This window comes from Corvus hawaiiensis, chromosome 7 (genome assembly GCF_020740725.1).
Source record: "Corvus hawaiiensis isolate bCorHaw1 chromosome 7, bCorHaw1.pri.cur, whole genome shotgun sequence".
In the NCBI taxonomy this organism is placed as follows: Eukaryota; Metazoa; Chordata; class Aves; order Passeriformes; family Corvidae; genus Corvus; species Corvus hawaiiensis.
The window spans coordinates 30,746,176-30,763,960 of record NC_063219.1 but is presented as its reverse complement, the minus strand read 5'-3'; the positions used below and the strand labels follow the sequence as shown (position 1 = coordinate 30,763,960).

General features: G+C 39.2%; 1 protein-coding gene across 12 annotated transcripts in view; it reads right to left on the bottom strand.

The window, feature by feature from the left end:
- The window catches only part of KALRN (kalirin RhoGEF kinase), a 484,760-nt gene that overhangs the window by 248,003 nt on the left and 218,972 nt on the right, over positions 1-17,785 (bottom strand). For all 12 annotated transcript variants that reach the window (XM_048309150.1, XM_048309144.1, XM_048309140.1 and 9 more), the window contains exons 7-9: positions 16,641-16,763; positions 7,896-8,087; positions 1,194-1,325 (exon numbers count right to left, since the gene is read on the bottom strand). In XM_048309150.1, the coding sequence (XP_048165107.1) occupies positions 1,194-1,325; positions 7,896-8,087; positions 16,641-16,763 (447 nt within the window). The remainder of the gene's footprint in view (positions 1-1,193; positions 1,326-7,895; positions 8,088-16,640; positions 16,764-17,785) is intronic.

Sequence of the window (17,785 nt, the reverse complement as noted above, 5' to 3'; positions counted from 1 at the left end):
ACTTGTTCCTTCTTATTTGACTAACTCCCAAATTCTTGCAGGTGTTTGGGGAAGAAGAAATTTCTAATACTCCTTACATTCATCATCAAGGTAACTGCACAACTTCACTGTGAATGCATGAGTGCCTACCACCAAGATTAAACAGTAAATCAGCTTCTCTTCTATTTTATACTATAGATTCTTTCAAGGATATGATGACCAGAGCAAGAGATGGGATGAGCATGTAGGAGATACATATAGATAGATAGATAGATAGATAGATACAGATATACGTGTGTGTGTGTAAAATATTGCTCTATTCTGTCCTGAAGTCTTCACTTGGTAATTTACTAAGTATAGCAAACACTACCACAATCCTCCAGTCCAGCTTGGAAAACTCTGCAAGGAGCAAAGTCCCTTCACAGCCAGAGAGACTCCAGTAGAGCACAGTCCAGGGAAATGTGACATTTTACTTCATGCTCTATAGCCTGAATGGGGAAAAAAGCAAGTAAAGAACTTCATGCGGGGCTTTTTGACAAAATTACAGAGAATTTGTCTCAGGATTCTTGGCATCTTCTTTTAAAGGAAAAAAGCACATACCCTATTTAGGTTGGAGATATTTTACAACAGTATATACAAATACATCTGACATGGTGCTTAGGGACAGGATTTAGTAGTAGATGATAATTTTAGCTCAGCAGTTGAATTCAGGATTTTAAGGGTCCTTTCCAGCCTAAATGATTCTAGATTCTATCTAAAGCAAGTCTTTTGAGCATTTGCTGCAATCAGGACCTTACATCTCCTTGACTTGTACATTGCAGGAAAAAGCCTTTGGCACCCTTTGAGCCATTAGCACACCTGTGCTAGAGCCAGGATTCATCCACAGAAGGAAAGCACAAGGAGTAAAGGTGCTGGTGGCAAAAAGGGGTTCCCAGTTCAGCAGAAGCAGTGAAATGATTCTTCTTTGGGGTGCCAACACTGGTTCTAGATTTCATTTCTGTATGATTTCAGATTTGTCCTTTGGTTCTTCCCTCACAAGCAAATTGCTGGGAAATCACATACTACAGCCTGGGGTTAGGTCTGACTCCATCTTTGAAAGAGCTGCAGAAATGGAAAGGAGAACCTAGCTCATTTAGCAAAGCTAAGCTCCTAAATGCAGCCATGTGTCTGTTATCACTCAGCAGGTACTCACATTTTCTCTGGGAAGCACATACCTCTGTGTAGGCCTGTGTGACTTGCTCATACAGGGTCTGGTGATGGTGGATGGCCAGTTCCAGGTCTTGCATTTCTGAGGGGAGGCCTCCATCACTGCACATTTTGCACCAGGCATCCACACCTGAAAGGAACTGAGACAATTCCAGGAACAATGAGCAACAAAACAACCTCTGATCAACACTAAAAAACTTTGTAGAGTGCCACATGTGACTGCAGCAATGACTGAGAAGAACACAGCAGTTATAAAGGAGTCCTTTTGGGCACTTTGAAAAGGCACATTCCTGTCACCTCCTCAGTACTCCAATGACACCTGGATCCAAAGGAATGTTTTCTGTTTCTTCTGGATTAAAAATAAATGCTTATTTAGGCAGGTTCAGCAAACACTCATTCTAAAAGCCTTTGCACACCATCAGGGAGGCTGCAACATGTCTAGAAAAAAACCATCAGTGTGAAGAACAAAAGGGCACAGTGACCAGCTCCAGCTGCCTTTGGCATTGACTCATCTGTCTGTCTTTACTCAGTCATTTACCTGTCCTTAAAACTACTTGCATGAGCAACAGAAAACTCCCATTAAAATCACTGCGACATTCATTTCAGTGAAAGGCAGGCAGTCTGCATTCAAGGAGTTCCCAACCCAGGTCCAGCTCAGTGGGATTGCTATTAGGATGCCAAGGCTTTAAGCCTGTGGGTCACACGTGCTTCTGGCCCAGGTCAGCACTGATCAGATACCATTACCATCTGATGCCTGCTAAGCAGCCAGCACAAAATGAGCTGCTGGTCTCAGTCCAGTTCCTGGTAGGCAGATGTCCATGAAAAGGGAGAAAAAAGAATGCATTGCCATTGCAATTGATATGGTTTAGCACCTTGGTTGGAAGCCTTAACAGCCAGCCAGAAACTGAACACTTTGGGGAGCAAAGGGGTGGAAAAAAATATTTTTCCACTCTTAAAGGCCTCCAGAGTAATGCTGATGCACTTTGGCAGAACAAACTGAGGAAGCTCTCCTGGGTGCTGCCTGTTCTGTAAAAGAAAATAGGAATTTAGTCTCTAAGACCCACCCTGTTTTTCTTTTAAGCAGGGCTTAGTTCAATGACACAGCTCACATGTTCATATTTTCTCCATATGAACTGCCTAATGCCACCTCATTACTTCTCATTAATGCTTTCTCTTCCTCCACCTTTTTGTTAAACCAGCCTGCCATACCTTGGGCTATTTATAAAAAAGAACAGCTAATTACATAACAGATGCGGTGCCCTGTAGGACGAATGTATAATGCCACAAAACCACCCCAGGATCACAGCTTTATTGCCTCCTGAAGTGTTCACCTGTGGCTTGTTAGTAAAGCACTCACTCACAGCGTGAAGGGCTGTGAGATTCAAAGCAAAGAATTCCAGTCCAACTCTGTCTCTGGCATCAGCATCCTTTTCTATTGGTAGTGTAAAGCTATTCACCATGCTGCTGTGTAATCAACGCTACAAAGTGTGTGCATTGTAAACACTTCAGTGCACAAAGATTTGGTGACAAAGATGAATTCTGAAGCATTCATGTCTACAACGTACAAATCTACCAGTGACAACTGTGCTTTCTAGAAAGCTAGAGGCAAGGATGGCAGGCTCTCCTGCACTGGTTTGACTTATGATCTGTTGAATCTGTTCAGATGAAATCCCCAAACACCCCTGCATAAAGCTGAAGTCATCATATTTTTTGCCAAAGTAATAGAATTCACATAATTTCCTATGCAGTTTAAGAGCCCAGAGCCGAGATTGATCCCTTTCGGGGCTGTACCATGAACCTCTTGGTCGAAACAGTGAACAAAAGACCTTTACACTTCATAGATGAGTGTTCCTGCAGCTGGAGTCACACTGTTGTGGCTCTTATCAAAACTGCTGAATTCTACCAATTTTAGTAAAAGCTCTTATAGTCATGTTACTCATCTATTGTCACATCCCCAGACTGTGATTTGCACAGTAGGTGGGAGAAGTCTCAAGAAGATCCAATGCACAGAACCACGTCCACCTTGCTGTCTTGCATCTATCTTTTGTACATAGACAATGTCACAAATACTTTGTTAATTTTGCTTCTGCCACTAGCAAGAGCAGTTGACATCATATGTTTGAAAAAGTTTTGAGAGATGCAGGCTGTCAGTGTTTGATATTCTGAAACAGTGCAGAGTGGTCTGTGCTGTGTGTGCAGAGTCAGGCAGGAAGAGCAAATAGGGTTTTTTTAAAGATTGTTGCAAAGTGCTAGTTCAGGCCACAGGACTATTGATTTGGATGTTTTGAAAAGAGCAGCTTTTTAAAATTTTATTATTTGTCACACACTGTGGCAGACAAAAAAATTATTTAAATGTAGTCCTTCATGCTAGAAGCAAATTCTTATCACAAAATCACCATTTGACTGAGTTGCAAAAACTTGAATTTAAAATTGTAAGTTACTAACTTAATTTGGAAGAGGAGTCCTTACTGTCTACTAGAACTCAATACCATTTAAATGAAATGCTTAAATTTGTAATTAGCTTATTGACTAGAATATCTCCTATTGGGAACATAAAAACTGCTTAAATATGATTTGAAATGACAGGCTACAATAATTGTCCATGCTTTTCAAGGCTTTGAGAAAGATTAGGAAGAATGTCTCCCAAAAAAGAAGTCCCTACGGTACCTTTGTATCTCTGATTCAATCCAAAAGTAACTTTAAAATGATGACCTACACTTACTCCTAAATCACAACATGAGTTGCAAATTCTGTATGCAGATTCTAACAGGTAATAAAGGATTCTCAGACTTCTTACTAATTTTCCTCAGGGACTGCTCTGCTGTACCACGAGATTGCTCCAAAACACAGCTCAGACATTTTGTACTCTTTATTTCTATGTATTTTTTTGCACACTCCTTGCTTACTGTTGGCCTCTGTGTGGAAGCTGCAGGATAACCAGGGTGGTTCTCCAGGATCCAGAAAATTTAAACCAAAATTCTAGTGTGCTTTCATGTTCCAGCATGGCTGTGGGGAAAGATGAGAAGAAAGCCAAGAAGCAACTTTCTTCAGTGACTCTTAATACCTCTTGCTACCCTGAATTTTTAAATTTTTCGTATGAAGGTACTTGTATATTTCCTGATGCTGTTTCTGGAATTTCCCTATCTATCTTGGTCTTAGCCCTGCATCTTATAGATATTAACTGGCTTTTCCTTTCTTCTCTTCTCTTCTCTTCTCTTCTCTTCTCTTCTCTTCTCTTCTCTTCTCTTCTCTTCTCTTCTCTTCTCTTCTCGCTTCGCTTCTCGCTTCTCTCTTCTCTCTTCTCTCTTCTCTTTTTCATTTCCTTGCCTCCTATAAGGGAGTTGAAGATGTGCTTAGAGAGATCCAGGCAGAGCTGAGAGATGAGAACAGTAATCTTCCTGACTGGGGAGTAAAGTAACATGAAACAAATGGTCAGGGGTCACTTTTCTGAGAATCAGCATAAACGTCTAATGTGTGCACTTAACACCTACTACCTTAAACAGTAATTCTGCTCATGCACTTCTGAGGGTAGACTCTGACCCAGAATTAATTGGTTGAGATCTGCTGGCTGATTCAAAACATTAATTTGTTCATTCTGACAGGATCTGTAGAGTGAACATCTTACGAACACTTTAGCACACCTTCAGAGATTACATCCAAAATGGGGAGGACACCTGGTGTGGGTGCTTCCCCCGTCTGGTGGTTGGTGAGCTGAAATCTCATCTGGAGTAAATCAGCACATTCTCTTGAAATCTCAATGAGATAAGACATGTTGTCCTACATCCTTCTGACACTGAATAGTTTCAGACATACATAGAGAAGCAGATTCTCTTTTGCTCTAGAATATCTCCACATAAGCATGAGAAAGGGAGGGGAAATAAAAAAAAAGAGGAAAGAAGGAAAAAACTCCAAAGAATCAAGAGATTTGTAGCAGGGGAAATGATAGGAAATTTGGGAAACAACCTCCACTGAATCTGCTGAGGGGTACCTTGACCCGGAAAAAGTGGTTGTTTCGAGTTTAGTCTACTGGCTTTTGATCAAACACCTGTGTTGAAGGGTGCCTAGCTGGAGGCTAAGTAGTTGGCAAGGTTTGTCTTGCTTTCTTTCTTTTCTTCGCTGTTTTCTTGATAATGGTTTAGTATGTGCTAGTTGTGCTTAAAAATTTAAGAAAGACAATTATGTGCACACACACTAAAAAACAGAAAAGGAAAAAAAAGAAATAAAACATCCAAGAATCCGTTCAGCTGAGTCCCGTTCATACATGCCACATGTATCTGCAATAAAAGCCAGGAAAGCATGGTGATTCTGAGGCACATGAAGACAGATGTGAGGTTCAATTCCCAGCAGGGTTGCCTCAGCCTTTCATCCTTCCAAGCCAGAAAAATTGTATTTTATGCAGTTTTCTGTGTGGGGTCTTAAGGAAGAGACCTTGAAAAAACAAGTTTCTTTCTGCTCAGCTTGCATATTATAGATATTTCATAAATCTCTGTCTCCAGCCAACGACTCCTTTGCAGGCTGGGGTGTGCCAGAGGCTGAAAGATTATGGTCCTAGTAGACTGGCTTCATGTTGGCATCACAGAGACCTTCAATCAATAGGAAGGAATGAACAAAGAGACAGTAGCAGCTTATTGCACTGGAGAAGGAATGACAATCTGCACCAGAGATAGGTGTGAGGGAAGCAGGGATACACTGTGGGAGAAATGGCTGCATCTGCAACAAGATTACCCTTATTGAGAGAACAAAGAGAGCGAAAATAGATTCTATCTGCAACAGAGGAAATAGTGGGTTTATCTATATCTTTGCTTCACAATAAAGCCCTATTTCATAGTAAGCCCTATTTATTGTAAAATAATGAAGCCCTGATTTGAGTTAAAAAAAACCCCTGCCTGATGCCAAATAATAAAGAGTCACATTTGGAAGGAATGTCTGATAGACAACAGACTTAGTTACAGACCAAATCTCAAACACCTCACTATTTATACTGTAGAGAGCTTAAATGACCAAATTATTAGCTCAAGCCATTGGTTTATCCCACCGGAGTTACTAAGGCAGGAATGAAATTTTAGTCCTGGCTCATGGACACAATGACACCCACATTTCTTTTTTGTAGCTGAGTTCACAGGATTCATATCAGCATTTATCTTCCACTGAATTTTCTCTTACTGCAAGTGAGAAGCAACTGCTGTCACAATTAGTGAATTCTCCTGTCTGTTAGTCATGAGAGATTGGCTTCTGTCAGACAGCACAAACTTCAGTTTGTTGGGAAGAGGTGCAGGTCAATAAAGTTTTCTGGTTTATTGCCTTTCATGCTGCACAATACCTCAGCAGCTCCTCAGAAACAGTAAACAAGACTGACACTTCAGAAAAATAGGGAATAACTCATTTAAAAAAAAAAAGTGATAAAAACTACCCCAAGCCTAAACTAAGCAAACAAGAACTATCTAATTCTTTAATAAATCCTAAACATTTTCATTGTGACTAGAGACTGCATATAAATTCTAGTTTTGATTTTACTTTATGAATATATGATGATTGACCAATTATTAACATGCAGACTACACCTAATCCCTACAGTGTCCATTGTAAGGAGATGAAAGTTCTTGTACTGGGCATCTTAGATTATCAGTCCCATCAAAGGCCCTGAGTGTGCTTACATGAGTAAGTGCCCAGTAGGGTGAGTAATTGCTCTATGCTATTGCCTGTTGTCAATAGGAAACATGGAATAAAGAAAAATCCATTGTAATTCTACAGTAAGAAACAAACAATTAGGAAAATCTTTTTAAGATAACCTTTTTTATACATATATTCTGCCTTAAGAGACACAGTTTCTGGCTTAGCTCTTACAATTTCTTCTTCAGATTCTTCAAGTATGGGTTATTTTATAAACGTCAAGCACACCCACTTAGTAGCTTTGGTATTAACTACTTGGAAAAACAAGCACACAACAACACTGAAGAGAGCCCCAAAGCAGTGTTTGTCACTGGATAATGAATGTAATCAACATATAATCAATGTTGAACCATCATCATTAGGTGGACCTGGTTTAGATGCAAAAAAAAGCACAAGGTTTATTCAGTGACATTTTAAATCTTTTCTAGCTATGAATTACGGAACCATTCTAGTAGTTGTTAAAGGCACAAAATAAAGTTCAGGGATATGGAAAATTTTCTTTGATGTTCACAGCTGTCTCTGAAATCTCTACTTGGTGAGGTCTAACAAAGTCTGGGGCTATGGAGAGCACTGTAAGAGTAAGTGTTGGAATGAATTCTGTAATTTTCATTAACAACAATGTTCTTTGGCTCCTAGAAATTGCCTGCTGTTTTGGGTCTATATCACGTGTGAACATTCCTGTGCACATAGCACATACACATTTGAGTGCAGATGCTGTTTTCCTGACCATAATAAACCTGAATTTATCCACAGCACTAATGAAGTATTAGAAATAAAACAGCTTGTTACTGCACCAGTGCACTTCAGTTATGATCAGATTCTTCCTCATTATTAAGGTGAAAACATAATTTCTTACCCATCAGGGGACATGGGCCATTTTTGGGGTGGAAATGTTATTGTTTGTTTTTGAGACACTAAGCCACCAGGAACAAAGCTCTCAGCCTCACTGCACATAAGCCAAAAGCCATGAAGTAAAAATTGCAGTATCATCATTATCGAGGTAGCACTGGACCATTTCGCCTCTCCCAAAAGGAACTCACCTGTTCAGCTTTCTGGTGAAAGACAGCAGACATGGCTAAGATGGTGCTGCGCTCATCCAGAGCTGCAGCAAAACTCTTCCACTCTTGATCCAGCTGGCTGGATATTTGTTTAATCTGCTGGGAAGCATAGTGGCCTGCCTCGGAGAGCCTTGACGCCACAGACATGATTCGATTGATGTTGACATAGGCATTCTGAAAATTAAAAAGCAGACATAAATAAAGAGAAGGAAGAACTGTGACCACCCTCTGCCTTCATTACACATTCCAAACACCATCAGCTGGAGTAAAGCCAAGCAGTTCAGTGAAAGCAATCAAGCACCTGCTTAAATATGCGTGAATGGCAGTCATACTACCTGCCACTCTAAAAACACATCCCTCTGGATTCTTTCTGTACATCTATGCCATTATCTAACACTGTTATCTCCCCCTCTCTCCTTGAATTTATTTATGTAAAACTAATTTGGCATACTTCAGCTATTTACTCACCTGTTAGGGTGTACTCATTGCTTCTACCTTATTCCTGATATTTCTGTTGCATTAATTCATATTTCTGGACATATTGATAAGTAAAAGGTTTGCTTTTGCCCTTTGAGAACTGTCTGATAATCCTTTATAGACGTGTAGTGTCAACAAATGGAAAAGTCTTACAGAATTTAAAAGAGCTTATAAGGATATTCTACAGAAATATAAGTGTTTCCATAGAAATGTCTATTACGTTATAGCCTTCAGTTAAAATGTTATCTTTTCTGCAGGCTATTTTAAGCTGTTCTCCAGCAGAGATATTATTCAACTCCATTCTGCATTTAGAAGGATTCAAAAGCCTCTAAAAGGGTAATATTTTCTTTTCTTTCATAAGAGTTTTCCATTATTGTTTTTATTCAGCCTTGAAGAAGTGGAAGAATAGTTTTTTCTCAAACTGAACTGTGGACAGCAATGTAATTGCATTACAATACCCCCACATTCTGCATAGGAATTTATGCTGAAAATAAATAGCCATCATGACTTACATCTTACAGCGATGCACCATCAAAAGACAAATGACAGCTGTCCTGCAGATTTCTGGAAAGGCATTTGATGTAAGCACTTTTCCTTTCTCTTTCCTCCTCATCAGGGGAAAGGAACATCTCAAAATTTGAGATGTTTTGCTAATGTTGACCTACTGCTGCTTTCTTGTCTCTCAAAACTATTTCCAAAGGGCTTTAAAAATCTCTAAGAGTAGAATCTGCAAGACCTTCACGCACAAGGACAGACACAACCTTGATGATTTTAGCAGCATTACTCATGGGCAAATAATAAATCAGAGATTGAAGTGTTTGTTGGAGCAGGATCTCATCAGAGTGAGTGGGAGCAAAACGTGGAAAGGTATCTGCCAATCCAAACATGAAATGCAACAGAGCACTGCCAAAGTAGGCACAGGTCCAACCTAAGTTGTAAAGCAGGGCAAAGTATGTCTGCAAAGTGTGTGGGATAACTATGAAGTACATTCATCATAAGGGTAGGTGCTAAAGGGGAAAAAGATTGGGCCCCAGCCCTTTGAGCCACTCAATTCTGCCTGGTAGAACTATGACTGTGACAACTGCCACATAAATAACATAGATCTAAAGCAATACCCAGCCTTCAGTCTTGTTTGTTTTCCCCTTATCACAAAGCCTTTTCTTAAAATTTGTATTTGGCTCAAAATCATTAGATTAATTTTAAAGAAATATTTTTTTTTCAGTACAATTAGAGAAACCAATCAAAATTGTTCTGGAGCTTAAAGTATACCAAAAAAAGACACTATGATTTGAAATTTTGATCACCAGCCACAGTCAAACATTTCTTTGTGTCCCGCTAGGTAAGAAACTGGAAATCAGGCTAAATATTTAAGCCTTTTTCCCAGAAATTCTCCATGAGTAAACCTCAGCCAAGATAATTTTGCAACATTTCAGGTCAATCCTTTTGGTAGAAAGTAGTGTAGCATCACTACAGCTGCTATAACTTGTTTGAGTTGCACCATGGAACTTTGCTGTGTTTGAAGGAAAGGTTCCAGAAGTTTTGATTTCATGTAGTAAATAGTTGTTTTCATTCTGATTTTATTTATTTGTTTTTCCCCATGCTGAATTATCTCAGCCACTGCAATGCAATGGGCATGGAGGAAACAACTGTGAGTTCTGTGGCTCCCAATGGCTCCAATGCATAGATGTGTTACCCAGCAGGAGGGCAAGGGTAAGTTTAATTGAACTGCAGCAGATATTCTGAGTCTGGTTTTTAAGTCAGAGAGATTTATACATTTTTATGTCTGTTATATTTTTATACAGGGATGAGGATGAAACTTCTCTTTCCTATAGGAGAATTTTTCATGGAAGGGTACCAACCCACTAACTCCATAGCTTTTTCAGCAGGAAGCAAGCAGCAGCTTGGGAATCACCTGCTCACACCACTCTTCTTTGAGCACCAAGTGGAAAAGGCTCAGAAAACAGAGACTCCTGAGCTTCTCCTGCTCGTTTTTGAGCAACAAATGCACTCAAGGGCAGTATCACCTCTGATGTGCTCTTCTGTAGTGCTGTTGCAGATTGAAGTAAAATGCAGTACAGCTTCAAGGCAATCCATAATTTACTTTCAGGAAAAAAAACCCAACATTAACTGACCACAATTCACAAAATGCAAGACATTTCTTTTCCACCTTGAAGAAGAACAACATTGTAAGACAGTTTTTTTTTTCTTTCATCTTTATCTGCCAATGTGTAATGTTCTGAGTAAAATGGAAAAATCTATGCTGACAAAAATCATCTGTTGACATTTCACAAAGTTAAACCTTCCTTTCCCCCTGGTTTGTTCACTTTTATAAACTGAGTGAATTGAGATTTTTTTTTTCTATGTCACTATTACAGGGATCTTTCAATCTTTATATGAAATAAATTCAATAGAGCAACTAATTTCTGTGACTTTGTTTTACCTTTAAGCTTGGAAAATCCACCATAGCAGGTGCATGGAGAATCTCACTTTAAATTCAATGTAACCTCACCTTTCTTTCAAAACTGAGAGGGGTCCCCAAAGAGGACTGCAAGGGATCACTAATCTATGGCTATATATAACCAAAATAGGTCAAACAATAAGGAAACAATATATTAATGTCTAGAAGTAAAAGCACTTCAGCTGACATTCCGTAGTCATGACACTAGGGTACACTGAAATTTTGGCTAATATATATCTTTCAGCATTGAAAAAACTTTATTTCACATGTATGTGCAGACTTTTCAAAAGCACTCCTCGTGTTAGAAGTAATTTTTTATTGGCTTTATTTCAGCTTTGAAACTTTAGTCCAAAAAAGGGGATTTTTGCCTTCTAAAAATCACTGGGCTGGCAAACAAAACAAAAATTTCCCACATGTACATCAACATTATGATAGGTAAGAGATTCTTTTACAGTTTAGGAAAGCCTTGAGCAATGCCTTGCAAGTTCACATTCCCCTCTTTGTCCACCAAATCTCAGTCCATCTCTGTGGCTGAACCAAGGCGTTGATTCTGGTCCCCAGCGTGTTTAACTCAGCCATTCCCTCCAGCACAGCAAGCACTGCCCAGGTCCCAGCACGTGCTAAGAGCCCTCAGTGTCAGCAATAAGCACTGACAGCAGTGGAGTTGCAACTGTGGAATGATCTCCCTCAGGGATATACAGTAATTCATCCCTGATCATCTCGTGGGCATGCTGGGAGACCTCCCCTCCTAATTAAACCCTCCAAGCGTGGCTGGGACAACACTTTCTTATGATACACTTATGAAAAGAATGCCTGACACTCACAAAAGAAAAATGAGCTGTGGGAAGCATTAAATCTGCAAGGCTGTGTTCATCTCATTCTGAAGAGGACTACGTGAGATACTGTGATGGCAAGCAGCAAAGGTGGGCTGCAAGAGAAAGGGTCTGCAGATTAATTGAAAATGAAATTTGATTGCTGAAGGGTTTTTCTTTAAAATTAAATAAATAACCAGTTTGCACTGTGTTACTGTGACTTTAGAAACCATATGTGAAATGACTATAACACATAAATATAAAGGAGAATGTTTCAGTGACAAAAATCCCCTCATGAGATGTCTTTAAGACCTTTAAGTTTCTAGAACAAGACCAATTATTGGTCTGTGTAGTATTGGATGGCATTCTAGCTCAGCCTACATACAGAAAAATACCAATAATTTAAGACAGATGTTGGGAATTTTCAACAGACACTATTAGGCTTTACATGATAATTGTAATGTGTTTGAAATATATTGTGATTCAGGACAACGTGGATCTCTGTGTGGTGTCAGACAGGTAACTCCCTGCCAGCAGGACAGGCAGCAATATCTGCACTGAACAGTCCCATTTTTGTGTGCATGCCTCACAGAAAGCAGGAACTCATAATTTAAGGAAGTTATCTGATCCAGGCATAAGAAAGTCCAGGCAAGGGAAATACAAATAACTTCAGTCAGAACAAATGGCATGTACACCAGGTATCCAAGCCCAGTATGCTTTGTGCCATACTGAAACACCGAGGTTTTGTTTTCTAGTGAATTTTTTAGATTATTGATATTACCTGAAAAAGGCCTGAGTTAAGTATTCATTTTTGTGGAAAGTATTATTGCTTCAGTATAAACATTATACAGCTGCGATAAAGAGTAACATAATTTATTTTGAAACTGAAGTGAAAACAAGCACTGCCTTGAATCACGGAAAAAAATAATCTATGCTCCTTATTTAAAAGAAAAATACCATACTACAGTTTATTACCTCAAATATATGATTTCCCCACATCCCACATTGATCATTTAAAAGGAAGAATTATTATTGTAACAAACAAGAGTACCAAATTGTTTTTCCGAGAAGGAGCTTTGGTCACAGCATGCCTACAGAGATGTACAGGAAGATCATGCAACAAAAGGCATGACCCAATAAACATTAGGAGCATGCATTTTCTAGAGGAATTGAAGATCATATTTTAATTATTATTAGTTATGCCAGGCTTAAGGGACACTAGGCACAGTGTAAAGAAAAAAATCCAAACAACAAACACAATCAAAACCAAACACCTCAGAGATCCAAGATCTGATCAACTTCCACTGAAGTTTATAGGCTTTTTCCCTGCAAAACATACAGCACCTTTAGCTACTTTGTCCTCCTCCAGATCTTCACTCGATACTGATCTTAATGTATTAAAAACACAAAACAAAATCCAGTACCATAAACAAGCCCAAGCCCCACAACCAAAAAAAGTGCTTCAAGATTTCATTATTTTATTACTCAGACTTCCGACAGCTGAGCTATTCTCAATCCAATAGTTGCTGATGTACTGCATCTAAAAAGATCCAGCTAAATTATAAATCAAATTTCTAGCAAAATCACAATTAAAAAGCAAATTCCCATTTAAAAAAAAAAAGTTTATGGTGTGATCTAGCTCACTCTCAAAGTTCAGAAAAAAAAAAGATTATATATATAGTATATATATTTAAAAATCCCAACTAACAAACAAAACATTTAAACACCATCTAACTGGGTTTGAAAAGTCATTCTTCTTGAACCAATCTCCATGTCCTGAGCCCGAAGCATGGTAGCTAGATATCTGAGTTTTGTAATTAGTATGAGAGAGCTTGTAGACTCCTCAGATATAAACCTAATACTTGTTTTGTCTTATTAAAGCTCTCCAGAATCGTAAGTTTTCAGACTTGTGTGGGTCACAGTACTCTACCTGGGACAGCAAACAAATGTGAGGGTAATAATCTCCCCTTTCTCTGTTAAAGACACTGGAAAGAATTCCTGACATTTTCTTTTTGCAGCCAAGCGTATTACATGTAGAGACTGAGAAATATTGCATTATAAACACTAATGAGTACCTATCTGCAACTACACAACAGTAAATTCACCAGAGCTACAGTTTCTCTAACATGTTCTGCACTACATAACTTAATCCTAATCCTGAACTTCACAAATGTTTATCAGTGGGTAATCTAATGCAAGAATATTTTTGAGGGGCAAAAAAAATTTATGTATATTAATATTGTAGGAGCAGAGACTTTGTCAACAGACAGCAAGGCAAAACCCATTTCTTCCTTTGAAAGTGCTCAGGAGCTGTAACAGTGCCTTAAATCTCCTGCTCTTACTGCAATATAAACATTATCAAGTAATATGTAGCGGTCATTTTCCAACAGTCTCCAACAGAAATCAAATGGCAGCATGAACAACAGAAACAAGATATTGCCATAAAAATAAGAGAGGAAAAGGTCACTTTAGTTTCAGTCTCCTCTGGCTCTTCCTGCATGCTTTACTACCTATGGAGTGACTTGTATGCAGCCCAACACTCTAATGCAGCAAGCTGATGTCTCCTGCATGCCAACACCCTCATGTTCACAACACTGACTTCTGGGGAAACCAGGACTCACTCCAGATTTTTCTGGCAAAGACTTTGCTCCATCTAAAAAACTGGTACATCACTGCTGAGGGTAGTACTATGCTCACGTAGAACAGCAGCTCCAGGTTAGTTCAAGTAGCCATATCTTAATGGTGTTACCCTTTCCCCACTATTTTCCAAATGTCCTTTCAGCCTGATACACCCCCACGTCTGCTGTTTCAAAAATGGGATGCCCAGCCTTCTGCAGGACAGTAGCCCTGTCTAATTCCACAAGCCAATCTCTTCAGGCTGGAAAACTCACCTCATTTCCCAACCTGTGCAACCCTGGCATTGAAATACCCTCTAAAAAGGCCACTGTGCAGATGCATAATCCAAATAGAAGCCTTTCAGCCACAGGGAGAGTCTAGAAAAACCTTTTTGATTGTGAGGAATTCTAGAGTCTTTTTTAACCCAAGTTTGCCATACTGCCAATAACAATACCACAACTCATTGTCCTATCTCTGACAACTGAAATCTGCTGAAGAATTTTTCTAAGTCCCTACTAAAAGAGCACAGCACAAGAATTATTTCAAATGAAAAATTTAAGTTGAATAAACTGTTCCTGTTTTCTATATGAATTGATGTTGATCCAAAACCAAAGAGAAGACATCACCCCATCATCAGAGGGGATTCTGGTTCTAAAATTCAACTACAGCTAAAGGAAAAGTAGCATATGAAGAATGATGTACAGCTGTATCTGTTATATTCCTATAGGGAGTGTTTGGGATATTTGTTACATTTTGGGGCTCCTCCCCTCAAAAACTTTGCTAATCTCTCACTTCCTCACATTCCTCATTCTTAAAGGTTCACTTGGGGACAGATGGAAGAAAAATTGAGGAAAATAACTTTTCTTCCATTAGGTGGCCTATCCCTGTCACTCGTTAATTTTCTATTAACAGCAATGATCTCTTTCCAAGCCTAACTGCCTGTTATTTTAAGAAAAATACCACACAACATTATTTTACATTACCATATTTTGTGGTATTATTACCATAAAAAAGGATAAAGGGAGATCCTTCAGCATGACTCTTCTAATGGTATTTTCTGAAGAATTACGGCCAAATTTGTATCTTTAATAAGTCAAATGAATTTTAATGCACTAACCTCCAGGATACATTTACTTGTTGGGACTCTGAGAGCAGCAGTGTTATATGGAGGCAGTGTTATCCTGGATTTTGCTAGATGGCACTGTGATGGCAAGTTTAACAATGAGGTGCCTAGAGCCTGGTTTTCACTGCTCTGTTCAGATATAATCACAATAAACACATTAATATGCATTATAAACATTTGTCATCTCCCACTGTTATGCAATGCCCTAGTGAGGCACAGTGATTTAAGTGGGGAATAGCTAGGTAGGTGGAAACGGCCTGTGGAATTCAGGTCAGAGAAGTTAATTACCTCACCTGGAATTTCACCAGAATCCCAGGGTTAATGCCTGTAACCTTATGAAAGCAGTGTGAGGTCTGTAGCTTCCTCGGGTAGGTGGGATCTCTTTTTCCCATTTCAGACAGCTGCTCTCCAGTACCAGAGCAGGTGTGGCTCTCCAGTGACTTACACCATCAACTTCAACCACCTCCGAGGTGTCAGCCCCTGTGCAGCTGTAGCCTGACCCTGCACAGCAGGAGGAGGTTCACCTGCAGGAGTGGTTTACTCAGGGCAAGCTTTGCTGTAGTTGGCAGAGAGTGTTCAGAGAGGGCTCATCTATGCACTGTGCAGTTGCAGCAGGGGGTATCCATGCATTTTTCTATCCCACTGCAATAATCAAAACATCAATACATCCTGTCCTCATTTCTGTGCTGAAAGCAGGGCAGTTTCCAGAACAAATACCTTGTGTCTGGAAAGAATAAGAAAATGAGCAAAGCACTTATAAAGGTATGATGATTTTTCTTTTTAAAAAAAGAAAGGTATTTTGATTTGCATTCAAAAGTTCTGACCGATTAACAACTGAAAGAGGCAAAATCCCACTGTGGCCACAACTGACAGCTTGATTAGTGTCTCCTTTTCAAGGTTTTGAAAAGTACCTTAGCAGGGTGTGGAGGGAGAAGCATAATTTATTAAGGTGCCACCTACAGCTTGCATTAATTCCCTGTCAAAGAAATGTCAAAAACTTAAAAAATACTGTATTTGTTCTTCAAAATGTAGACAAACTCCGCAGGACTGTGCTGCTCTTAAGTCAAGGAAGTAACCATAGATCAGTGTCTGGGTAGAGAGCAACACTGCTGCTGTCACAGCCAGCCTGACCTTCCTTACATCACCTCTCACAGGTCCATAGAGCCCTGTGCACTGGAGGTGGCCTCCTGTGCTGGCCCTCTCCTCCCTCCTGTGCTGGTCACAGTGTGCCCTCAACTCACCATGGAATTCATGGCAAAGTGGTTGTGCTGTGTCTGCAGGTCCAGGGCGTGTTGGTAGCTCACACCGATCTCCGTGTGACTCTGTAGGAACAACTCTTTATTGTGGCTGATCCAGTCGAACATCTAGAAGGGTTTGCAAAAGAGAGAGGGGGAAAAAAAATAGAGTTAGACAAGGAGGGAAACAGTAAGAGAGTGCAAAATATAAAAGTCCTCTTCTGAGATAAATGTATGCAACACAGACAAAATCACCTGACCTATGGTGCCCTTTAAAATAAACTGTTGTTGAGCAATGGAAGCATTGAAGTTATTGCCAAATTTCACTATTAGCAGAATGATAGGTCAGGAAAAATAATTCATAAAACATGTTCCTCAGTAAGCTTGATCCCATAGTCTATTCCTATAAGTAATGGGAATTTCATATAAAGAAAGATAGCAGCAGAGGGAACTGTAATCAGGGATTGCTTCATTGACCAAAGATCTAGCAGTCTGTAAAGTACTTTTAATCCATAAATGGACCAAAAATTCTGTAAGTATTATGATGTGATTTTCTCAAACCCCTTTCTTTTTTATCTAGATATAAAGTTTCCAAATATTACATTCAAATAGCCAGTTGACTTTCTACACTTTTATTTCATAGATCTTTCCAATTTCAAAGCCAGAATCCAGCCTATCTTTCACTTACTATTTTTGGGAATGAGGAGGAAAAAAGAAAAGAAGTACTTTATTAATATCTATAGAGAGCACACATTTCAACTTCTTCCACTTCCAAATAAATTCCCAAGCAAAATGGATTGTTCAATACTTCAGACAGAGATAGAAATATATTGAATAAAGCTGATGAAACTCATTCCTTATTCAGAAGCACGTCAGTGTGACATTTCAATCTGCAGAACGTTCATTCATTATGAGCTGTCACAAGTCAGCTAAGAGATAGTGCATTCATGTTTTAGCTTGTTCTGTGTTGTGTTAGAGACTAAATGCATTCAAAGTGAGAACCTTTCATTCTTTACCCCTGACTACAGCTCTGCAGGCAATTGCAATCTCAGATCTCTTCTTTCCTGCAAACATTTTTTTTTGCAGGATCCCTTTAAAATCATGTTCCCTTATCTCCATCCCAGTAAGCTAGGGAACTATCCATTAATAAG